At 44.2% G+C, this 25,385-nt stretch overlaps 1 protein-coding gene across 3 annotated transcripts in view; it reads left to right on the forward strand.

Moving 5' to 3' along the window:
• Nucleotides 1-5,682, forward strand: part of GOSR1 (golgi SNAP receptor complex member 1) — a 55,084-nt gene extending 49,402 nt beyond the window's left edge. For all 3 annotated transcript variants that reach the window (XM_059907875.1, XM_059907876.1, XM_059907877.1), the window contains exon 9: nucleotides 1,618-5,682. In XM_059907875.1, the coding sequence (XP_059763858.1) occupies nucleotides 1,618-1,742 (125 nt within the window). In that variant the 3' untranslated portion in view covers nucleotides 1,743-5,682. The remainder of the gene's footprint in view (nucleotides 1-1,617) is intronic.
• The last annotated feature ends 19,703 nt before the right edge of the window (nucleotides 5,683-25,385 follow it).

Below are 25,385 nucleotides of genomic sequence, written 5' to 3' on the forward strand. Positions count from 1 at the left end.
TCACCTCCTACCAGTTCAAAAATTCTCATGGAAAAAGGGCGTATTTTCTGACAGCTCTGGCACATGTCCCAAGAGGACTGTGGTTGCCCTAGCTTGAGTTACCTCAAGCTATTCCTAACCCAGCTATTTGCCCAAGGGGAGGGAATATTCTCTCTGGCCAGTCATGAGTGTGTATGTTCACCTGATGGCAGAGGACAAGGTCAGCCCCACCCTGTTACATGAACTGAATTAGATTATTATAGAAGGAAGGCGGTGGTTCCCCTAAAGGTAATAAACTAGATAGAAATATGTCCACTATAGACAGGGTTTCCTAATGTCAAAAGTTTTCTTACTTTCTCTCACAGGATTGTTGACCCTTCTTTTACCAAGCAAGAAAAGATGAAGCATTTGCTTTAAATGAGATTTGTACCTTACACTGTATAAGTTTTTGCACATTACTTCATGCTTTCTGTTCTGCATTTTAAAAATTGTTTCTGCAAATTGTCCCCTTTTTTTCATTAATTAGTTTGAAAAACACATTAATGCCTACAGTGTGTAAAGTTCTCTTCAGTAGGCACAGGAAAATTCAAGATTAGAAAAAAACATAACCTCTGCATACAGTATGTAGAGTATATAAATACACAATACAGTCCCTGCTGAGAGTCATTTATTTACAGGAAAATGCAGTGAGGATTCACCGGGAGTAGGGATCATTCCAGCTCTCTAGTAACCTAGGTGATTTTGTTGTTGCTTTTCTTGACCTTGATACAATACCTCTATTAACAAAGAGGATGCACCTGCAGGTGTGTAGTCAGCAACCAGTGCTAGAAATGCAAAACAATGTAGGATGCAGAAGCATGTGCTTTGATTACAACATACCAACAAGTAAGATATGAAGATACTTTACAATACTAAGTAAAATACAGTTGTGACTGCTATAAAACTCCTAAAATTGAAAATTTCCTATATTTCCTTTTTTTATGTTCCCCAAATAGGACAGCCAGAGCAGTTTAACCCACTTTCTTACGGTATCCTGCCTACTGCTGCAAAGTAAATTTAAAATTTTAAATAATTAACCAGTGCTTGACCATAGAGACACTTAGAGTTTGTTCCCACCAGTTACCTGAATCCAAGGGGGCTTATACCGTGGGGAGAAGATCACATACTCCTCAAAACCTTTCTGGCAAAACTTCCCAGTCTCCTGAGAAAAGGGGTTTAAGAAAGAGAGAGAAAGAGAAGAAAAAAAAGAAAGACAGGAACCTCAGGATAGTGGTGGTGGTAGCTGGCTGCACCTGTACCTCCGTGCCCTGCAGGGTTCCTCTCTCCCGACCACACGGGCTCCCACCCTGATGGTAATCCCTCAGTACATGGTAGCAGTCATCATTGTTTCTTCTCTCGCTATGAATTTTTTTCTTTTCATGGTTCTTGTGTACTGCAGTGTACTGGGAGACTTGAATTTGCCCTTGAGCAGTAGGGCATTTGTGTTTGCTGCAGCTCCCTCAGTGTGACTTTCTTCGCCTCTATTTCTTCTCATCATTTATCTTTTCTGGACTCCACTGATCTCTGTTTTTGTGACTCCTGTGAGTTTTCACTAAAGAGGCTTCTTCCAAATATGACCTTAATAAAGATTTCCCAAAGATCGTTTTCCTGCTGTGAACAGCCTTATCCAGAGGGTCAACCTTAGGAAGCGGCGAGACTCACTCATCCTGGGTGGTGTTATTGGTGTCTGTACCATCCTATTGCTGCTGTATGCTTTCCATTGATGAGACATCTCCAGGGACTCTTGACAACCACCACTTTCACACCCTGATCCGGAATCAGAAAAAGTAGGAAGGAGAAGTTGACTGGCCTGATAATTAGCCTGACCGGCAGGATTAATTCAAGACTGATAGTGATGGACTCTGTGACATGGTCAGGTTGAGCTGAAGTCACAGGTTTTCTGTGCTATCTTTTCTAACACATATTTCCTTCTGTTTTTAGTTTAAAAAAAATAATAAATGTTTTCAGTTGCTTTTGTCTCCCGAAGAGGTAAGTAAACCCATCAGAAACACAGTTTCCGTGCCTCAGTGAAAGTGTTGAAGGCTGATGACAAGCCCGGTCTTACAGCTGGATTCTTCAGAAAACCAGGTTTCTCTATATCCAAAGACTGCTTTCCTTTCAGCCACCAGATGGGGGTTGTGAATAAAAATAGTTTTTGTCCTTTTATTTTACACTCATGATGAGAAATCACAAGTCATTTCTTGATAATCTGTGCTATAAATTTCTACTCTTTGTCCCCATCTCTTTTGGTATTCAAGAAAAATTACATTTTTCAAAGAATCTTTGAGATGCTCACAGACCACCTTCAACACAGTTGAGATTGTCTGAAATAGAAGACAAGTACTGCAAAAAAGCTTTTTTCTTTATTTTATTTTTTAATCGTGCACACACTGGGGTTAACTGTATTCCTGGAAAAACATCAAGAATGACAGGCTTTTTTTTTGGTCAGTCACTGTTTTTTGTTTTTTGTTAATCTCTTCCATTGGGTTAATATTTACTACTGTAAGAAAACGAAATCTCAGTTCTACCATGACAAAAAGCCAATGTCTGTCATTGCAACTGTTCTTCATCATGTCAGGATTAACACCGGCAACTGAGTGAGGGGAATGCTTGGTTTTCAGTGAGATCTCTTTAACAGGCCACATGTAAAAAGACACTGAGTGAGGGGTCATCATCAGATAATTCCATTTGTAAGCGTTCCACATTTATGAGCAAAAGTTTAAGAACCACTGTCTGATGTACCAGGAATTCTGTGTTCTGTGAAAACCTATTCATTCCAAATCTCTTAAGCTTTTTCAGACATCCAGAGAATGGCTTTATTATTGAAGGTGCATATAACAGAATCTCTCTCTATCTGCACCTGTCTTCTGTTACCACCCTGGACAGTGACAAAATTTTAAACCACCCACCAGAATTCTTTTCAAGTTTAACCATTTCTCAGTTTCTGTAAATCTTTTACTTCTCTAACTGAACTACTACAAATAGGCCGAAGACTTCCAACAGCTGTATTCCTCACCAAGAAAGAAGGCTACTCTTCACCTTTGGAATTTACTATGGTATTTATAGTGTTGGCTTAAGACCGTGCTGTGGGGAATAAAAGGATATTAGCATGTAGTTCTTAACTACGTCACAGAGTGTTGATGGTGATATTCAGATGAATTTGATTACAGGGTGATGGGTAGACTAACCTCTGGTCTGGTGCAGAAACCGAGAGGTTTTTCATTCTGGTGTCAAAGTTTTATTATGTTCTGGATATGAAGAGTGTTTGATACATTTTTTTTAACTACAGGGTTTATTTTTCTAAATATGGGTTGATTGATCAGTCAGTTGATTGGGGATGCCCTTAAAAGAAAGTTTAAGTTTTCCCAGTGTGAACCTTAAAAGATCAGAGAAATAAGTTCATTTATTAAATTCTCTGTTGGGAGAACAAAACTTCTCTCCCCTGACACTTTATTATCTTTGATTTTTCAAAGGGTCTTGATCAGTGGTTGTGCCTCAGCTAGAATTTATGGGACTTTGGTTGCTGTATAGTCGGCATTTAGAAAATCTGAAGTATCATAAATAAAGTTATTTATTTAATTATACTACCAGTCTTTTTTACTGGTCTGACTGTTTGGTGTGTTCATTAACGGGTGATGGTGTGAGACTAAAACTAGGACCCAAGCTAATCTAGCTTTTGCTGCAGCTGAGCAAACAAACACTTTTGATGGCTGGTAAGCCTTTCCATTAGGGTTGCGCTTAAATGAAGTAATAGAATTATGTTGATTATTTTCTTTATGAAAATAAAGAAACTAGTTCTTCTGAGGAAGTTGAAAAAGCGTGGTGTAGATGTTGGTGTCAGGTAGGTCTGACTAACCTCCCAGTGCTGTAGCCCATAGTGAGGTAACCCAGGGCCAAACATAGAGCGCTAGGGCTGTGCTCCTCTATCCTTTATGGTTCCTTCTTTTGCAGGAGGCCCTAGAGCAAGGACAGAAATGTGCCATTTACAAGTAGAGGCTTATTTTGGATCCCATGATAGCTGATTTGAACTCTTTCAGTTTCATGCCATTTAGCCTTTTTTTTTAAGCATCTTGGTTTTCTTAACTTTTTTGCTGTCCTTACAAACCAGTTACTAGGCTCAGGGGCCAACAGTAAATTGCTTATTAGAGCCAGACAGAGCCGGGTCCAAGGAATTTTCTATTCCTTGTCCCAAATGTTACCTCTTAGAGGAAGTTATTCTCTCTCAGCCATTGTCTTATATGATGGATCTTTCCTTTTGGGATCTTTTTAATAACCACTCAAAACTTTCCATTTCACTTTAAAAGTATGAAAAACCATGGCAACAAAAAGGGCAGAAAATTCCAAAAGGTATACTTCTGAGAGTTTGTTTTACTGTGCGCTGATAACTTTAGTTTGAAATGCTTAATGAATTTATTACTCAAGTTCAAGCCCAGATATTCAAGTGCTTCAGTTGATATCTCCTGGCTATTTCTATATTCTTCTTACTGTTATTATTAACGATGCTGAAGGAGTCCCTGTAATTTGCAGCATTGCTCACCCATATTTTTCTGATGTTAGAAAAATATGGGCTTTTCTTCTCCATTATTCCTTTCTCCTGCTTACCAAAATTCACTTTTATAGAGAATGCCTTTTTCCATACTGCCCAGTACTCAGATCAGACATGGGAGTACAATCCTGAGAGTGGAGATGAGTAATGAGAGGAGTCATCATGAGGGCACTTTTTGCATCTGGAACCAATTAATATTGATTTTAGTTCTTTCCTGTTGGACGCTGAATACATCTGAATAGAAAAATGTACTTATGGAGCTTTCTGATGCAATGACTTTTGGCCTCTATGGAATTGAGGCACCTTGGACTTGCATTCCCACCATTAATTTTCTATTTCATTGTTAATGATCTCAACCTGAGGAAAAGGACTTTAAAGAACTGGACTAGCCTTTTTAGTTTTCTAATACCTCATGTTTGATCACTAGCCAGATATGATTTCTTGGAAATTGACTGCATTTTCTAACTTGCAATATTAAGCTATTGAGGATAAATGGCCATGTCTAGTGTTACACTGAATTTTGTGGCAAATGTAAAGAGTAAATGGATTCTACTGGGAATTGAAATGATTGTGTTCTATTCTCCTTTTGGGGTAGGGGTTGTTTAGCCTGGTCTCCAAAAAGATATAGAGCTTTTCATCATGATCTTTATAAACTAATCTTGTTACTCCTTTATAAATCTGCATACCCGTAAGTTTTATAGGGCAAAAGAAAATGAGGAACAAGTCACTCTTGAGGATGTTTATTGGATAAGAAGCTGAGACAGCTGAGCCATGTCCTAAGGGATCTTTCTCATTTTCTTTGTGCCTAGTACAAAGTATCAAAAGTATTACTTTAGTATCAAAGTATTTGCATCTATTCCTATCCTATTAGCTCTTAGGGAGGGAAATCAATTCCAATCACACTTTACCATGATGGAAGATGTTTCCTCATGAAAAATGCCAATACAGGTTTTAAAAAATCTATTCCAAATGCACTTTCTAATTTTTTGCTTTTAAAATGGCTTCTTGGAACCAGGTTTATTGTATTTGTACTTAATTTTTTGTTCTCATCTAAATGTGCATTTTCTGACTGTATAGAAGCTTTGTTATGTAATTTAATAATAAATTAGAAATATGAATGGTGTGTCTGTTGTTTGTATTGGAATAGTGCCATCAAGGCAGTTTGGGGTAGTATTATGAAATCTTTGGTATTAATAAGTATTTCTCATGGTGTCCTAAAACCCAGGGTGAAACAGTACAGGCACGGAAAAGCTATCACCTATCATTCAAAAACATCATAGGAATATTCCACTAATAATTTAGCCCAAGAAGTGAAGGAGAATCTCTTATCAAAATGAAACTTCAGGAAGTATGATGGAAATGTAAAATTGTAGAATTTAGCAATAAAAACAAGTGCTTGCCCTCCCTAAATAATGACATTTAATTGTATAGATCTGAGGACCCCCACCCCCCAAAAGAGTTTGAAAATCCCTCACTTCCCATTACCTCTCCAAATGTTCTCATTCATGTATTCTGCATCCTTTTAAAAAAATAACAGCATAGGGACTTGCCCTGGTTGTCAAGTAGGTAAGACTCTGCGCTCCCAATGCAGGGGTCCCGGGTTTGATCCCTGGTCGGGGAACTAGATCCCACATGCATGCCGCAACTAAGAGTCCGCATGCCGCAATTAAACATGCCGCAACGAAGATTGCACGTGCCGCAACTAAGACCCGGTGCAACCAAAATAATTAATAATAAATATTTTTTAAAATAACAGTATAATTGAGATATAATTCAATTCACAAAATTCACCCTTTAAAAGTGTACCAATGGATTTTAGTATGTTAGTTGTGCAACCAGCACCACTGTCTAACTTTAGAACATTTTCGTCATCCCAAAAGGAAACCCTGTCCCCATTGGTAATGATTCCCCACTGCCCGTTCATCCTTTTTATCTGACCACGCTGTTCTTCCTTTGTGGGCCACCCCCAGCTTTTCCCTCCCATTCACTCACATGGCCCCTAAAGCCACCTCTTCCTTGGGATCTTGACCTTTTTACAGATCAACAAACTAGTGCAGAGGACTAATTTGCTCAAAATCAGAGTGAACAGTTAAATGAGGATTTGAATCTTGAGGGCTCTTTGGTGCCAAACCTTATCCTAGTTCCACAAAATATATTTTAACTCATGCTGCATGATTAGGAAAGAAGCTATAGAAGAACCACCAATTTTGCCTGATTTTAGAGGCAATACATTTAGAATATTTAGAGCCCTGTGGCTTGATTATTTTCAAGGAATGCTAGCTACTAGCCAAGTGCTTAATAAAGAGTTCTCATTTGTAAATCACTATTTCTTTAAGAGAAATAATGCATTGACGTAGGAAATTTTTTTTTAAAATGGGTTTAATTTGGACCAAACTTCCTGCCCGTTTCTTCTAGTTTAGAACCTTGGAGGTCTTCCTAGAGATGGCTGAGGCCAAGCCTGACAAGGCATCTCAGCACAGATCCTCAGTCAGTGCCACCCAGACCATGTCGTGGTACATTTCCCTTCAGGTGGCATGGCTTTGACGGGCTGCCAGCTCCTACCTAACCTGGCCTTTCCTTAGGATCCGAGGCTCTGCCCCAACGTGCCTTGTCTGCTACCAGAGACGCCTAGAATTTAAAAAAAACAAAAACAAAAAACCCAAAAACAAAGGCGGCCAGGGAATCTCACTGAAGGTGTTTGCTATCGGGACATTTTCTATTGTTTCTATAAAGCCAGAGCCATGAGAAAAACAAGTGTATTTCTCCTTCCAAAGATAGAGATTTGCTGGCTGAGTTGGACCAAAGAGGAATGCACTTCTTCAGCCTGATGCCTTCCGCTCCACTCAACTAAGATTTCTCACCTTGGCAGAGCTGATCAGCTTGCAAAGCTCTTTATTTCTAACTCTCCGAAGACACTTAAAAGCTAAGAAGACAGGGAGCTGAAAGTTTGTTGTAACTTTTTGCTTAGAGGAATCCCAGAGATCATTGACAATGTTCTCCTCACCCTTGTAAAATTGGCTTCTAATTTGTTATCCCGATCTGTGGTATTCATTTTCTCTCCTTTGAGATATAAAGCTCTTAGGAAACAGTCACTTTGTCTTAATTAGTACATTTCTTTTAGATACTCTCAAACATTCAATTAGTCTCTTACTGATGAAATTGCTTACAGTTTGAGAGAGAGCAGGCAAATATGGTTGGTAGCTACTTTTAACTCAGTGCCGAAAAAGTATGGTTTAACCATAATTATTTCCCCCAAAGTGCCAAGTTATCCCTAAACGAATGTGGCACTTGCTTTTTTTTACAGTTCTCCCTCTCATTAAGGATAACATGCTGATAATATGGCATTTGGGGGGTTTTCGCCCTGGAATCAGTTCTCAATTAGTTCTCCCTGTGGCAAACTGCACACAGCAGCTGCCCTCTGGGCTGTGTGCACTGTCTCCCATCTAACCCCTCTACCCGCTCTGCACTTAGCTGCCTAGTTTATCTTCCTAAACAACTTCTAATCTCTCATCACTCTGTTCAAGAATATTTGGCACGGCCTTCCCTGGTGGTCCAGTGGTAAAGAATCCACCTTCCAATGCAGGGGACGCAGGTTCGATCCCTGGTTGGGAACTAAGATCCCACATGCAGTGGGGCAACTAAGCCCACACGCTGCAACTAGTGAGCCTGCACACTCTGGAGCCCGTGCGCCCTGGAGCCCGTGCACCACAACCAGAGAGAAGCCCGCGTGCCACAACGAACAGCCATACACTGCAACAAAAAGATCCCGCATGCCGCCACAAAGATCCCTCATGCTGCAACTACAACGCAACGCAGCCTAATTAATTAATTTTAAAAGAAAAAAGAATATTCGGCAGCTTCCTTCTGTCTCTGCCAGTGTGTTATAGCACATTCACACGTGGAATGTACACCCAGCACTTCGCTTCGTACGTACATACCTGCGTGCATACATACATCACACATAAAAAATCCTGTTCACTTAGTGAGGCAGTATTCTCCTTTTACAGATAGAGAAACAAGCCCAAGAGATCAGAGTACTCCTGATAGCCATCTGCTGCCCTTTGCCTAACCAGAGTTTCCTCATCTCTCGTGAATGAGCAGAGCCGCCTGGTGCAATGGAAAGAACGAGGCTTGGAGTTTCTGGCTGTATCCTGGCACTGGATCTGATCCTTTTAGGCCAAGGGCAAGTCACTAAACCACTCTTAAGTTCAGTTTTCTTATCTGCAAAATGGACTCTAGTAACTTTATGCAGTTGTAGAGATCAAGGAGAACAATGGGACAAAATTCCTCAGAATGTTCTCAAGAACTAATGTGGAGGCAGAGAGTTTTCCATGAGGCTGCAAGTCCCTGGAGAGCCAGGGCAGTGGTCTGTTCATCTTAATATCATGTTTATGAACCTTATGCAGAAACTGTCACAGGACTAAGTTCAATTAAATCTGACTCAGAGCCCCCGTCCTACTGGGCTTAGCAAAAAAATAATAATAATCCTGCTCATAATTGAATCTCCTTCCCTTTGCCTCTCGGGCTGTGCGAAGCTCCCAAGAGTCTTTCACAGTCCGGAACATTTGGGGCAGGTACTCTAATCCGCACCGGACCCCACTGATACGCTTGCCACCTGAGTGCATGTAGTCGTCCTTGAAGCCACCAGCTGCTCTGCTTCTGTGTCACCCTTGGACACAGGGATCTTTGCCAAGGAGCTCCTGGGCCAGGGGGTTCAGCCTCCCTGGCACGTAGTAGGCATTAAGTGGTTGTTGAATAAATGGAGGAAGGAATTTAAAAAACGCCACAAAGTTTTAATGCTAATTTGCTTGTGTTTGACCAGTTCCCAGAGATGGTGCTGCTCTGTGTTGTGTCGTGTCCTGCTCTCCGTACAGCCGGGAGGGGTGCCTCTCACAGCACCGTGTGGTTTGCCCACTCCTTCGAATGGTGGAGTATGGGGTCAGAGTTCTTCCAGTGGTCTCAACTTGGAGAGATTTACACACAAAGAAAAAACATTTTTTCTGTATATATAAATACGTATATATATTTGGGAGATGTATATATAAAGATGTTCATGGCAGCATTGACTGTAAAAGAAAGATGGTAAGTAACCTAAATGTCCATCAGAAGAAGGATGGCTAAATAAATTGTGTAAATCTATACCCTGGAATACTATTCAGCTGTTAAAAAGAAAGGTAACTTGCTATATACTGATATGGAATGATATCCAGGATATGTTAAGGAAATGACAATGCCGCTCCCCCAGGGGGCATTTAGCAATGTCTGGAGACATCTTTGGTTGTCTTAACTGGGCTGGGGTGGAGTAGGGCAGATGCTACCGGTAGTGGGTAGAGGCCAGAGGTGCTGCTAAAAAAATTTACAGTGCAAAGGACAGCAAAGAATTATCAGGCCCCAAAATGTCAGTGGTGCCAAGGTTGAGAAACCCTGGCTCAAACTGAATTCGTATTAAAGTTGACAGTATCCCCCCAGGCATGAAGATTACTCAAATGGGTTCCGGAACCACCGATTCCTCCTTACTTGACTAACGTGAGCTGCTTCCGGGACAAAGGTGGCACATGTGATCTTCCCTGTCCCCCTAGCCTTTCCTTCCTGCCTCATCTCATCACTTCTTCACCCCTCCAACACACACATCTGCACCATCGCAAGTGACTTGATGTCCCAAGGCCTTTGTAAAGTTCCTCTTTTGGAATGAGCTCCTTTCCAAGCCTGCCTGTGCAATGCTTCCTCCTTGTTTCTAAACCCTGTTTATGGGAAGTAACTGCTTAATGGGTATGGTGTTTCCTTTTGGGGTGACAAAATGGGAACTACATAGAGGTGATGTTTGCACAATGATGTGAATGTTCTAAATGCCACTGAACTGTACACTTTAAAATGATTAATTTTATGTTGTGTGAATTTCACCTCAATTTTCCACTTAAATGGTCTTTCCTCTGGGAAGACTTTCTGACCTTCCCCTCCTCTGTGCCTCCTGTTTTCCTCTGTGATCCCACAATCCCTATCGATCAACATAGTAGGTGCTCAGTAATTATTGAGAAAGAGAAGGAGAGAAAGAAAGATAAATGGAAGGATCTGGTTGCCCTGCATCAAAGTGCAGTGGCTGTAACGCTGGAAATGAATGTCGTCAGATGCTATGGCTTCCCCACTAACTGCCGCCTCACTGCTTTACAGCAGCCCAGCCCTTCAGGTTCCTTTCCCTGGGTTCAATCAGATAAATTAGGCACCTTGGCACGGGGTACCTGATTTCCCACAACTGTTGCAAGACGATCCTGTTGCCAAAGAAAGCTTGGAACCAAAGAGTGATTGCAAATCAGGACTGCGCTATCAGCTCATAGGAGCGTAATTGCCAAGGAAATCCCACTTTGTGGATCTCAGAAAGCTGCGTGGCACTTTCCTTAATCCGTGTGAGGACCATCCCTTCCATTTCAGAACAAGGCAGGACTTGAGCCTGTGAGAGAAGTGAGGCCATTTCATACTGTCTTTCAAAATCGTACATTAAACCTTTGACTAATAAGCAAGTCCACTTCTAAGAATTTATCCTACAGGTGCAAAAGGGTGTATATATAAAGATGTTCATGGCAGCATTGACTGTAAAAGAAACATAGTAAGTAACCTAAATGTCCATCAGAAGAAGGATGGCTAAATAAATTCTGTAAATCTATACCATGGAATACTATTCCGCTGTTAAAAAGAAAAGGTAACTTGCTATGTACTGACATGGAATGATCTCCAGGATATGTTAAGTGGGGAAATGATATGCGTGTGTCACAGACACATACATATGGGTTTTCTTAAAACAGCTTTATTGGGTATAACTGGCATATAATAAACTCCATATGTTTAAACAATTTGATCACCCTAATCAAGACAATGAACATATCCATCATCCCCAATAGTTTCCTGTGCCCCTTTGTAAATCCCTTCCTCCAACCCCTTCCCTGGGTGGTTCCCCAAGCAACCACTGCTCTGCTTTCTGTCACTATCAATTAGTTTGCACTTTCTAAAGTTTTATGTAAGTGGCATCATACAATATGTACTCTTTTGGTATGGGTCTGGCGGCTTTCACTTAGCATAATTATTTTGAGATTTATCCATGTTGGTGAGTGTACCAATAGATCATTCTTTTTTTAAGTAACTGTCAAATGGTTTTCCAAAGTGTACCATTTTACAGTTCAGTCTGAGAGCTCCAGTTCATCCACATCCTCACCAACACTTGGTACAAGGCCTTTATGTTTTAGCCGTTCTCATAGGTGTGTAGTGATGTCTCATTGTGGTTTTAACTTGCATTTCCCTAATAACTAATGATGTTGAGCATCTTTCAGGTGTTTATCTGTCACCTGTGTATCTTTTTTGGTGAAATGTCTGTTCAGATTTTTCCCTATTTTTATGGGTTGTTTATTTTATGTGCAGAATTTGAGGGAAGATAGTCAAGAAGATGGTATGAGCAGTTGCCTCTGGGAAACAGAATGAGCAGACTGGAGGGCACAGATGAGAAGGACTCAATGTCTCACCCTCCATATACCGCATTTTTTGTTTAAATTATATTTTATTTATTTATTTGTTTGTTTGTTTGGCTGTGTTGGGTCTTCGTTGCTGTGCACAGGCTTTCTCTAGTTGTGGCGAGCAGGGGCTACTCTTCATTGCGGTGCATGGGCTTCTCATTGTGGTGGCTTCTCCTGTTGCAGAGCACGGGCTCTAGGCGTGTGGGCTTCAGTAGTTGTGGCTCAGGCTCAGTAGTTGTGGCTCGCGGGCTCTAGAGCGCAGGCTCAGTAGTTGTGGCGCACGGGCTTAGTTGCTCCGTGGCCTGTGGGATCTTCCCGGACCAGGGATCGAATCTGTGTCCCCTGCATTGGCACGTGGATTCTTAACCACTGCGCCACCAGAGAAGTCCCTAAATTATATTTTAAAAAGAGAAGTAGGTTGCTCTGAAAAAGGGCAGTATTGAAAGCATGTTTTTTAATGGATGGATGGAGACTGTTCTATTCAGCCAAGAGCACTTCAGAAACTCCGCACTGGTAGGAAACTAGAGCTCTGAACTATTAATGAGACACTGAGCATTTTACAGTGTTTCGTATTTAATCATTTACGGTGGTGATGTCTGGGCTATGGCTCCTCTAAGACCCCATGAAGCCGACTTGGTATTTATATTTAAGTGAATACTGTTCCAGCTTTTTAATTTCCTCCCTCTTCCCTGCAGAAGGTGACCTATGAAAAGAGAAGCCAAGAGTGGCTTTCCCAGCCTGTCTGTGGTAAATGATTTGGTAAAATTTTCCTTTTCACAGCCTGCTTTCTGCTTCCAGCCCTGCTTTCCACCTTGGGACGTGACTTAGGCTTGTAGGTGTTGTTTCGCAGACCCTGGGTAAGTAAGTGCCTCATCCAAGTTCACGTCCTTTTAAGAAAGCAGTAGTGAATTGACAAGAAACGCTTTGTTTTCTGAGACCTCTTTGTGACTATTCTGGTCCTGCCCTTTGATCCAACCCACTAATTAGTTCATAAAAATTTCACATAAATTAAATTCTGTCTCCTAGTCGGGGCTGCATTCTATCAGATTAACATTTGACTCCAAGGAAATGTGGACATTTGCCTTAAAGAAGTTCTTTATTCCAGGGAAGGATCTATATTGTTGTCATTATTTGAATGTCATTGATTATGCTGTGAAACTCTGTTTCAGCCTAAAACTCTGTGCATCCCTCTGTTGAAAATGGCAAAATTTTATGGATCAATTCACTGGCTCAGCATCTAAGCTTTTTTATTACTTTTTTTCTGACAAAATTGATGTGTGTTTATTATAGAAATAAGGATCAAATAGAAAAATAGAAATAAAAACTACCTATTTCCCCAACAGTCTGTGATAATGGCTGTTAACCCTTGGAATGTTTTTCATTTTTTAAATATCTGAACACTTAAACATGCATATATTTTTAAATTGGGATCCTCTGGTACATATTATCTTGTGAACAGGTTTTTTTCATGTAATACAGCATACACAGCCTCCCGTGTCATTAAATTTTCATATGCAGCATTCTTTGCAATGGCTGCACTGAATTTCATTATGCAGATGCCCAACTTCTGATTGTTTAATTGTATGGCTATAACACTATTTTTTTAACTATAAAGTGGTTTCCCATTTTTATCCCATTATAAATAACTGAGCAACACTTTGTTTTTCTTTTTAAAAATCTTAAAAGCAGGATACATTCTGCCAACTCCCAGACTACTGTTATGTCTGCAGCCTCATCGTTTCTTTCTGGGGGTGTGTGTGTATGTATTTGTTTGCTTTTTTTTTTTTTTTAATTGGACCCAGTTGAGCTCTCCAGTTTGCCATGAAGAAAGGTCTAGGCTCTTTGTTGTCGATATAAGAAGAAGGGAGCCCAAGGAGGACGGTGCCAGAGTGGAGAGAGTAGCACTCACCCACTTAGAGCAGACCAGGAATGGTTTTATGGAAGCAGGGTTGGTGAGGGAGGGGTACTAAATGACCTCCCCTGAAAGGTTCCTTTTATTTTTTAGATTTTTTTTTTTTTTGATGTGGACTGTTTTTAAAGTCTTTATTGAATTTGTTACAATATTGCTTCTGTTTTATGTTTTGTTCTTTTGGCCACGAGGCATGTGGGATCTTACCTCCCCAACCAGGGATCGAACCTGTACCCTCTGCACTGGAAGGCGAAGTCTTAACTGCTGGACAGCCAGGGAAATCCCTGAAAGGTTCCTTTTAAAACCCTGTCTCATGGTCCATGCTTTGGAACACTCCGCCTTCTATTTGTTGATTCATTACTATGATCATTCTCAATCCTTGCTGCATATTAGAATCACCTGGGAAAGAGCTGTTTAAATATATATATATTCCAGTTCTACCCCCAAGAAGTTTCAATCCAATTGCACTGGGTGGAGCCCAGACATGGGAATTTTTTATAAGCTCTCTAGGTGATTTCAGCTTGCAGCCAGGGCTGAGAACCTCTGCTTTCTGGCTTCTTGTCTTCCAGTGGGGCTGGAATCACTGGCCTGGGTGCTGAATCTCTTCAGGTCACAGGCTGCTCTTGAGGAGTCCCTGCTTCCTATTGGGCTCTGCCAAAGTCATAGCAGCTGTTTGAAAACTGCTGCTGCATGGAGGAAATGGTCTCCCAGCTCACTCCAAGTGATTAGGCTGGAAGATCAGCATTTCGCTGCAGCTGCATCCACCTCCCCAGACAGCCAATTAGCCACAGACTCAGCAGACACAGTCTAAACGAGCTCTTTCGGGGCTGAACTTTTAATGCCCAAAAGCACATTATGTAGCTAAACAATACTATATTCATATCAGGCAGAAGCATCTTGCTTTGAGTCACAGTACTTGTTTCCTGGAGAAAGAGGGCCTCGCCTTAGACCTGGAACTTGATGGTACCCAGATGGATGGAGAAGAGGGAGGGGCGTGCCTGGGATTCTGGGGATGCAGCCAGCTATGGAGGAGGGAGCATTAATCCAGAGTCAGAGGATACGGGTTTGAATCTCATCTCTACTTTTGCCTAGCAGCATGACCCTGCAGTTAATCCAGCTAATGATCAATTCCTTCTCTATAAAATGGAGATAAAGATGGCTGCCATAATCATGTCAAAATTATGCTCTAAGTATGTTGTCAGGATTATGTGAGGAAATGCTCACAAGTATATCAACAAAGGCAGGGGTTCAGAGCTGACCTGACAGAAGAGAGATTTTTGTGTATGCACTAATGGTCAGAAACCAGGCCTCTTATGCCTCCCGAGTCCCCTCTTTTGCTGATACAGGGAAGGAGAGAACATTCAAGGTGGGGCTGGGAGCCATCTTCAACTCTGATAAGGACAGCTAAGGGGAAGAGGAAATGTGAGCTGTGTTCTCTATGGGGCCAGAGGACAGGCAGGTGGAGCCCAGCAACCAGTAGTTTAACAAGCCCTCCAGGTGATTCTGATGCACACAAATGTCTACCACTGCTCTAGAGTATTCCATTGTATGAATATCTACATTCTATTTAGCTGTTCTATTGTAGGTGGATAATTATTTTAAGTTTGGAACTATCACAAATTGTGCTGCTCTGAACATTCTTGAACGTGGGTTTGGGGACACATATGTGCACTTTTCTGTTGTTTCTATATCCCTAGGGGTAGTATTTTTTGGATTCTAGGTTGTGCATACACTCAGTTTTACCATACACCGTCAAACAGTGTTCCAAGGTGAATGTGCCAGTTTCCATTCCCACCAGCAACGTATGAATATTCCAGTTCCTCCACATTCTCACCTTGGTGTTGCCAGTCTGAACTTGCATTCCCTGATGCCTGATGAGGTTGAACATTTTTATATGCTCAGTCACTATTGAGGAGATACCCTTTGTATAGTGTCGGTCAAGTTTTTGCACATGTATTCATTGAATCTTTTTCCAATTAAATTTGCCATTATTGGATAAGTATATTGCAAACATACCCTGCCTCCCATTCTGTGGCTTGTCTTTTCACTTTTTTTTTTTTATAAATTTATTTTATTTATTTATTTTTGGCTGCATTGGTTCTTCATTGCTGCACGCGGGCTTTTCTCTAGTTGCAGCAAGTGGGGGCTACTCTTCGTTGTGGTGCGCGGGCTTCTCATTGTGGTGGCTTCTCTTGTTGCGGAGCACGAGCTCTAGGCGCATGGGCTTCAGTACTTGCAGGACACGGTCTCAGCAGTTGCAGCAGGCAGGCCCTATAGTGCATGGGCTTCAGTAATTGTGGCGTGCCAGCTCAGTAATTGTGGCTCACGGGCTTAGTTGCTCCATGGCATGTGGGATCTTCCCGGAGCAGGGATCAAACCCATGTCCCCTGCATTGGCAGGCAGATTCTTAACCACTGCGCCCCCCTGATTTATTTTTAATTAGCAAGTGCAATTGATGTATTTCATTTGAAGTGATGAATATATACAGTTGGTATATATTCAACTGTAAATATATATATGAATATATAACAGTTGAACTATTACCATCTCCTGCCTGAACCACAATTTTTTCACAATTATCTAAAATATATTTTACAAACATAGAGCTTTACATTTCAGATGGATAAAGGCAAACTCATACATTAAACCAATCTAACAGCAAGAGAGTCTATCTTCCTGTGTTGAACAAGACCAGGGTCACCCAATTGAAATTCCTGTGAGAACTTTGTCTCGGTTAATTAATCAGCTAACCAAACCTCTTTGTCAAATTCAATCTTGTGAAACACATTTTCTTATCAGCAGAGACTAAGGTTTTTGATTTAACAGTGTCCAGATGAAAAGGACATCTGGGTCCCTGAGATGGGCTTCAGAGCTTCATTTTAATTAAAAGCCTCTTTTATATGTAACCCATATTTCTGATTTGATTTTTTTTTCTAAAAGATGAAGCTTTTATTATTGTATCTGGAGTTCCAAGTCTAACTCCACTGCTGACCAGCTCTGAAGCCTTGAGCAAGTTCAGTTCTCAGATTTCTGTACAAACAACCCCAAAGAGTTATGAGATATAGTCCCCACACGGGGCAGACATGGGACTCTGACATCAACATCATTAGACCACCTTCTCTGTGCCTTTCCCTGTCCTGCCTGGACCTAAGCCTGGGCCCAGAGGCACCAGCCCTCCCTCCCCAATGCCACCCCGACTGGCATGAAGAACATGAAGAGATCAGTATACAAAATAGCATGAACTGGGTCATCACAACTAACTGAAAACATACACATCACTCTGAATTCATTCATTCATCTAACATGCAATAAAGCACCTACTATGTGCCCGGCCCTTTCCTGGGCATTAACTGTGTACAAGGCAGACTTAAGACAGACTCTTTCTTGGGTTTCTGTATAACTCAACTTGTATACACTGTGTACACACAACCAAGCAAGCGAAAACCCAACAGCAGACACTTAAAAAAAAAGTGGAGGGGCTTCCCTGGTGGTGCAGTGGTTGAGAATCTACCTGCCAATGCAGGGGACAGGGGTTTGAGCCCTGGTCCGGGAAGATCCCACATGCCGCGGAGCAACTAAGCCCATGCGCCACAACTACTGAGCCTGAGCTCTAGAGCCCGCGAGCCACAACTACTGAGCACGCATGCTGCAACAACTGAAGCCCGCGCACCTAGAGCCCATGCTCCGCAACAAGAGAAGCCACCGCAATGAGAACCCCGCGCCCCGCAACAAAGAGTAGCTCCTGCTCGCCGCAACTAGAGAAAGCCCGCGCGCAGCAATGAAGACCCAACACAGCCAAAAATAAAAATAAATAAAATTAATTTATTAAAAAAAAAAAAGGCATTGGGGATTCCCTGGTGGTCCAGTGGTTAGGACTCGGTGCTTTCACTGCCAAGGGCCTGGGTTCAATCCCTGGTTGGGGAACTAAGATCCCGCAAGCTGGATGGCGTGGCCAAAAAAAAAAAAAAGGATAAAATTAAGGTTGTGGTGGGAGAGAAATAGTAAACAAGCAAACAAGTCAATAAAATGAATTCAGGTGATGGTGAAGTGAGATGCTAAAAATAAGGCTGCTTAGTGTGAAAGAGAGGAGCTGACGGACGCAATCTGGAGACATTTTTGTTTTGTTTGTTACACTTTTTGCATTTTCCAAGTTTGCCACAATGAAGTTGTATTAATTTTGTAATCAGAATGAAATTAAGGAAGGAAAAAACCACTCCACACTCTAGGGGAAGTCACCCAGGAGGGAGAGTGTACACACCGGACAGTGGAAAAGTGGGGGGAGGTGGCTGGTGAGAGATTTTCCCTCTGTGTCCCCCACTTTCTACCCTGTCGTCATTATGTTGCGTTTGCAATGCGACCCGCTGCACAGGGAGCAGGAGCCGGTCTCCTTGGTGCCTGTTTACCTCCTGCCTGTTCAACCAGCGCAAGAGCAGCTCCCACGGGCCGTGATCAAAACATGAGTTCATCGCGCTTGGTTCCTCTGGGAGGGCAGCCTGGCCTGCCTGGAACTGTGGGTCCCCCTCTCTGGGGAATGTCCTGAGGCTCTAGAGTGTCTCTCCCGGCCAAGAGCCAGAGGACGCCTGACCTGGGACCTCCCTCAGCTTCCCAACAGATGGATGGGTTTGGGGAGGCCTGTGAGGTCTGGTTTGAGGGGTAAAAGAGAAAAATCACACAGGCCCATTTTTCCATCCAGGTTTAATCCCACTACAGTAGACTTCCCAGCATCCGAGTTGTCCCTTAAATGGACGGAGTGCTACAACTACAGCCCCTCAGAAAGGTGAGCAAAGAGAAAGGAGCTCCGACTTCAGGAGCAGAAGGAGGTACCAGGGGCATCTGTCTCCAGCTGGGGTCATGGGAGGGCAGGGTTCCAGCCAGGAGGCCTGGGGCTGGGGCTGAGAGGAAACTCCAGACAAAAGCCAGACAGAAGCATCCAGTTCTAGGGCAAGGACCAAGGGCAAGCACTGACTCCAAAGCAAAGGTCAGAAGTGAGCCCTGGGGGGGTCCTGGAGGCCATGCTGACGGATGATGGACAGAGCTTTTCTGGAGACCCATCTGGCCAGTCGGTCAGTCCAAGGAGGGGAAGAGCTTCTGGGGGCTTCCAGCCTCTCTGACAGCACCCACTCCATCCTGCCCCCGTGGCGCCCGTTTTGTAGTGCTGAGACTGGCACGTGTAAGGAGGTGGGCTTGAGGGAATGGAAGGGGCCTGTTAATTAAAAGTGCTGCAAAGTCCAGCTACAATGCTAAGAGCACTTAGATGAGCCCTTTTATTATAAAGCGACTCGCTGTATATTAAAAACAAATTCCTTTTTAAAAGCCTGGAAGAAATATACTCAGATATTCACATTGATCGCTTCAGCTAATGGATTATGGGGAAGATTTTTTAAATTAAATTTTAAATTGTCCAAGTAATACAGATATAAACGCTTGCTGTAAGATTCCATGGATACGAGGTATATGGAATAAAAACTTGATCACTGCCCCAGTGCCGCCCCCCACCCCATGTGTGACTGCTGATATCCGTGTGGTGTCTATTACTTGTATAGTTTTTATGTTTAAAAAAAAGTTTAAAGAATGCATATTGCATGGGCCGGGGAGCACAGAAAGTTCTCATGGAGGAGGGTTGTTGACTACATCTGAGGGGCCTGAGAGTCAGGCGAGCATTGCAGCAGCAGACAGAGGCCTCTGGGACACTGGTGCTTGCACCACTGCCCTCCTGCCCACTGCATTCCTGGGACAGTCCCAAGGAGACCAAGTCTCCTCTCACCCAGAAACCTCTTCCCCTGACAGGCAACTGTGCACAAGGGGATCCTTGTTAAAACTTCCTTGAGGATCCTAGAATTCAAACCCGGTTAAGAAATGTGTACAGGAAAATTCTCCATCCAGTGAGAAGGCAGGAATGTGGGCTAATCTACTCCCAGCCACCCACTTTCCCAGCTCCTGACCTCTGCCTCCCACTTTGCCCCAGCAGGCAAATTCACGTGGAGAAGGAGGCTTCTGGCTGGTAGCCTGGCGCTGCCAGGAGCCATGAAGAAAGTAAAAGCAGTTTAGAGACCCATCCATCATTCCCGGGGGGGTGGGTCCCCCAACAGTCAGATCTGGTCAGCCTCAGGGCTCCAGGGTCCCAGCCACCAGACCCTGGGAGCTTCCTTGTGTAGTCCCACCAGCCAGCATCTTCCCTCTTCCTGACCCTGAGGTTGCCATGGCGACGAGTCAGCCCCAGGCATTGCTCTTCTCCCTGGTTCCTGAGAGCAACAGAACCCAGTGAGGCCCGAGTAGCAAGAGCTGCTCCTGGAGCACCTTCAGAATTTCCTCCCCTAGTGCTTAAGCCCTGTTTTTAAATTATAGGCAGGGGAAAAAATTGGAGAGAGAAAATCTGAATACCTACATGCCCCGCAATGGGAGAAAAGATAGGTAAATACATGAGTGATGGTTTATACCTATTATACAGCCACTAAAAAAGATGTTTACAAAGAGTCTTTAATAACATAGGGAAATGCTTGGCTTAGCAAATCTACAGTAGGTTTGCAAGAAAATGCACCTCAAAGAAAGGGCTTGGTGGTGCATTAAATTTAGGAAATACCATGTCCCTACCCTCTCTCACAGATTCATGTTGCACGTCGATGTGTTAAAGGCTCTGAGGAGTGTCACAGTCAAGCGACTGTATTTAGCTTTATTTAACTCAGTGTTTTCCGGATCTATTTGACGACAGAGCCCTTTTCTGTGGAGACCCCTTCTCGACCACAGGGCCGAGGCATGTTGCCTTCAGCCTCCCTGTCTCCCTGTTGTGTGGTCACTGTGTCTCCAGCATCTGGCGCGCTTCCCACACCTCCCTGGAGGCCCCCAGAGCTCCTGGACATGGGGACTGCATTTCCTGTCTCCTCTCCCTGCCCCTGATTCCCACCCTTGGCCTGGCACTTGGGATTTTGCAGTAAGAGCTTTTGGATTGGACTGAATTACAGTCCATGTTTGCTTCCAGTTTAGATACTGATGATCTGACTTTTCGTTCGTTCTTCTTTAAATGGTGTTTATCGTGGGAAATGAACAATCAGTCAGCCCCAGCACTGTCATTAATCTACCTACAATAAGGGATTAATCACCGATGGGCCAGGAGCCAGGTGCACTAACTGGCCTTCCTAATATTGCCATGTGATAAGCCCAGCACTTTCCCACCTGGACCTTGGCCCATGCCAGCCATTGGCCTGGCTCTGCCTCAATACCCTCCCCACTTCCACACCTGGGCAACTCCTTCAGGACTCGGTGTAAATGTCATTTCATTAGGGAGCGCTTCCCCGATTCCATCATGTGTTAGTTCCCTCCATCACGTACTTTCATAGACACTTTCTACCACCCATCACAGATTGTGATTATGTATTCATTTGTTTAATCTCTCCAGACACTAGGCTATAAAATCCTTGAGGGTAGGCACCCAGTTCGTTTTGTTCAGCATAGTATATCCAACACTCAGCACAGTGTCTGGCACATAGTAGGCCAACAAATATTTGTTCAGCGAATGAACTATAACTTGATATTACTTTACTTAAATTACTTAGCCAATACCTTGATATTTCACATCTTAAATTAGCTCACCTTATTTTCCCATCTGTAAAATGAGTAGAAAAAAGGAAGGAAATTGAATTAGGTACAGATAAACCCTGAAATCTTAGGTGGCATAACACGTATAAGTCCAGTCTGTAGCTTGGGATTCGGGAGGGGGGCTCTGCTCCACGTAGTCATCCAGGGGCCCAGGGTGACAGCATCTCTGCTGTCTTCAATGAGCGGCTTCCAAGGCTGTCCTGGGAGTTGATATCAGCTGGCAGATGGGAGAGATGGAGGATTCTGGGGGAGGTTTTTAAGGGCCAGGCCTGGAAATGAAACACATCACATCCGTTCACATTCACTTGGCCAAAACCTAGTCCCATGGCCACATCTAACAGAAAGGGAAGCTGGGAAATGTAGCTAGGTGCCCAAGATTCAAAGGAAAATGGGTTTAGTGAAAAGCTAGCCTGTTCTTGCCACAGAAACTAATATATTGAGTGGGTTTAGAGCAGGGTTAGCAAACTGCAACCGATGGGCCAATTCCCGAGTTCCCCATGTTTTTGTAAACAAAGGTTTATTGGAGCACAGCCATACTCCTTTGTGTATTGTCTATGGCTCCTTTGTGCTGCAACAGCAGAGTTAAGGAGTTGCAACAGAGACCACGTGGCCTGCAAAGAGCTGACATGACCAACATGGAAACCAGCATTACTATTATCATGCTTACTGTTTGCAGTTCGTTTTTAGTAGCAGTTGCTGAAGAGTATGAAATTGCTTTTTTCTTGCTTTGAAAGAGTATTTGCCATCTACTGTCAGACTTGACACTTTTCCTTATAGCCCAGGGTGGAGAAATCATAAATAGAACATTTGGAGAAATCCTTCTGAATCAGAGATAGGCAAACTTTTTCTGTAAGAGGCCAGATAGTAAATATTTTCGGCACATTGAAGGTTGACTCAGCAGCCATCTGCAGGGACTGAGGGTGACATAATGGGGATGCCTCTAGGTGACACCGAGGACCAGATTGTTGCCACCTGTGTCCTGGACACCCCGGCCTGCTGTCATCCCCAGGGAAAGGGGAAGGAACTCTGAAATGACTGGGCTTATGTTTTCTGCCACTAGGCAGAATGGAGACAAAAGAGAGATTAAACTGAATTATAAAGAAAAAAAGCAAACATTTCTTGCACACCTGAGTTTGGCCTGAGACTGTACACTGACATCACCCTTACTAAATATGTGTTAAGTGGAACTGTCAAACAGAACTCGGCGCGAAAGCCCCAGCATCAGGGGACGGGCCGACTCCAACACATGCAGTCCCCCCTGCCTCTCCCTGGAGGATTTGAAGCCCCCGACACTGAGGTTTGGAAAAGTTCAGTCAGAGGGAAAATCACTGGAGGGATTCTGAGTCATTCTTTCGATACCGCCCACTACCACCACCCCCTGCCCCGCACGGCCAGCCCCGCTCCCGGGCACCCACGTCCGGGGGTCCCACACCCCTGTGCGCTGAGCGCCCCCCACCCCAAGCATGCTCATCCATCATCCAGCGCTCACCTCCTTCCCAGCTGGGGCCCTCAGCCTTCCACCAAGACCTCGGCAGCAAAGAATCCACCTTTTATGACAGATGGCCTCAACAGCAATAATGACTCGTGTTTACTAAGCAGGTGCTGCGGGTCGGGATGGTGTTAGGCCTTCCCGCACAGGACTCATCCTCCTAATCAGAGGGGCTAAAGGGCTCAGGCCGTGTGCCTCGAGTCCCCGGTGACCAGAGCATGGTGGGGATGGACGCTCTGCTCCTGGAACTGTGGGCAGCTGGGTTCGTTGCCACCCCAAACCTTCGAGGTCTTTCTAAGCCTGCCCTGTTGGCAGGAGGAGAAACTGGAGAATCAGCAGGGGCCTTCCTAGAAGCGCATTAAGCAGAGCGGAGTAAACCCAGAGCTCGAGGAGGGGAGGAGCCCAGACGCCTAGCGTTTGCGATCATCAGGCTTCCTGCTCGGATGAATTATTCACGTCCATGGCCAGGCAGCAGATCAATAATGCAGGAGGCAGAAACCCTGGCAGGGCCCAGCTCCTAGCTGACCAGCTCTGTCCCCCGGCTCCAGGGAGGGACCCGCGGCAGCCCTGTCGCAGTGGGGCGGTGTGGGCAGGCCAGTGGGGAACGGCAGCTGTGCCCGGGCCTCAGAAACCCAGCTGTCCTCAGGGCTCCAGTCTGGGAGTGGGCTACAGACACAGCCAGGAAGGGGAGGCCTTTTACAATTTCCGTACCTCCTCTGCCTGCAGTGGGCCCGTTGGGCCATCAGTACAGGGGAACCACATGTACCTGGGCCAACCCTGGGAATAGGAATTTCTGCCAGAGGACAGGGGTGCCAGAGGCATCACAGCTTCTCAAGGTCCCTTCGTCACGCCTCCTCCAGGGCCTAGAGGCTGGGGGATGGAGACCCAAGAGAACCAGGGTGTTAATTTTGACTGCAAGTAGAACTTTCCATCCAAGCAGCTTTAAAACACCTGCTTGCCTCCACCAGCCCCATGCAGGTTCTAGCCGGCGCATGGGGTGGGGTGAGGGGTGACAGGCTGGGAGAGGGGAGAAGGTCCTGGCTTCCTAGGGATTTGTGCTTTGGGGGCACACTCACCACCCACACCCACACCCACACCCACACAGGCCAGCTTCTGCGCGCTGCAGCCTCACAGGCAAATGTAACGGGGCAAAGGGCTGGTGTGCCCACAGCACAGAAAGCCAGACTCTGACAGCAGGAGTTTGCAGCAAAGTAAAGGTTTATTACAGAGCACCCAGCAAGGGAGTGGGAGACAGGCCTCAGATCCACTCCAACTTGGTCTTTGAGTTAGCAGTTTGTTTGTTTCTTTTAAAGGGAATAACAAACTGGCTGGGATTAATCATTGTCTTGTGACATTTCTTAATCATAGTTTCAGGAGTCAGGATGTCTCTGGTTTACGATTCCCAGGAGAGGTGGTCTGTGGCTCGGGGGGGTCTGTTAGCTCATCTTGCCCTAGAGAAATGACCTGAATTTGCAGGTTAATGACGAGATCTATAACAGCAATTCTAGTACATTGGTGTTGATATCCACAACAGCAGTCTGAGTCATCTGATTCTGGTTGATTAATGTTCAGTTCGCTCAGGGTTGGGGTCAGAGGGAACAAGAAAGGGAAGAAAGTTTTGGAGAGAGAGATCAATCATAAACTCGTTAAGGGAACTCCGTTAAAGGGGGACTCAGTTTCACAAACACTCTGGGAAACAGGGTGAAGAATTTTTCTGCTATGAGAGCCCCCCAACTTATTTGGGGTTTCTCTTAATGACCTTCTCTTTGCTTCTCAGTATTGCCTAGATTTTCTCCATTTGTTTCAATAGACCCTTGTTGTAAGAAAGAAAGGAGAATGGGACTTCACTGGCGGTCCAGTAGTTAGGACTCCGTGCTCTCACTGCCGAGGGCCCGGTCCAATCCCTGGTCGGGGAACTAAGATCCCACAAGCCGCGCGGAGTAGCCGAAAAAGAAAGGAAAACAATTACTATTTTTAGAGGGGAGATAAAAGACCCGCCCCCGCAGAAGGTACGGCCTAAGGGGAGACTGCCGCAAGTTGGCCCACTTGACTCGGCTTCAGGCGTCTGGCCCAGAGCGTCCCCAACTTCAGTGCACAGGAACCACTGGGGATCTTGTGAAAGGGCAGAGATTCTGGGTCGGGGTGTGGCCTGAGCTTCTGCATTTCTGACCGCTCCTGGCGACGCCTGTTAATGCTGAGTAGTAAGTCTCGAGGGCCCAGCCCCATAGCTCCCAACTTCAAATGACCATTGGGATCACCTGGAAATCTTTAAAAAATCGGGAAGCTTAGGCCACACCCCAGACCACTTAAACCTGATTCACTAGGAGTGGC

Source organism: Balaenoptera ricei, chromosome 20, assembly GCF_028023285.1.
Source record: "Balaenoptera ricei isolate mBalRic1 chromosome 20, mBalRic1.hap2, whole genome shotgun sequence".
NCBI lineage: Eukaryota > Metazoa > Chordata > Mammalia > Artiodactyla > Balaenopteridae > Balaenoptera > Balaenoptera ricei.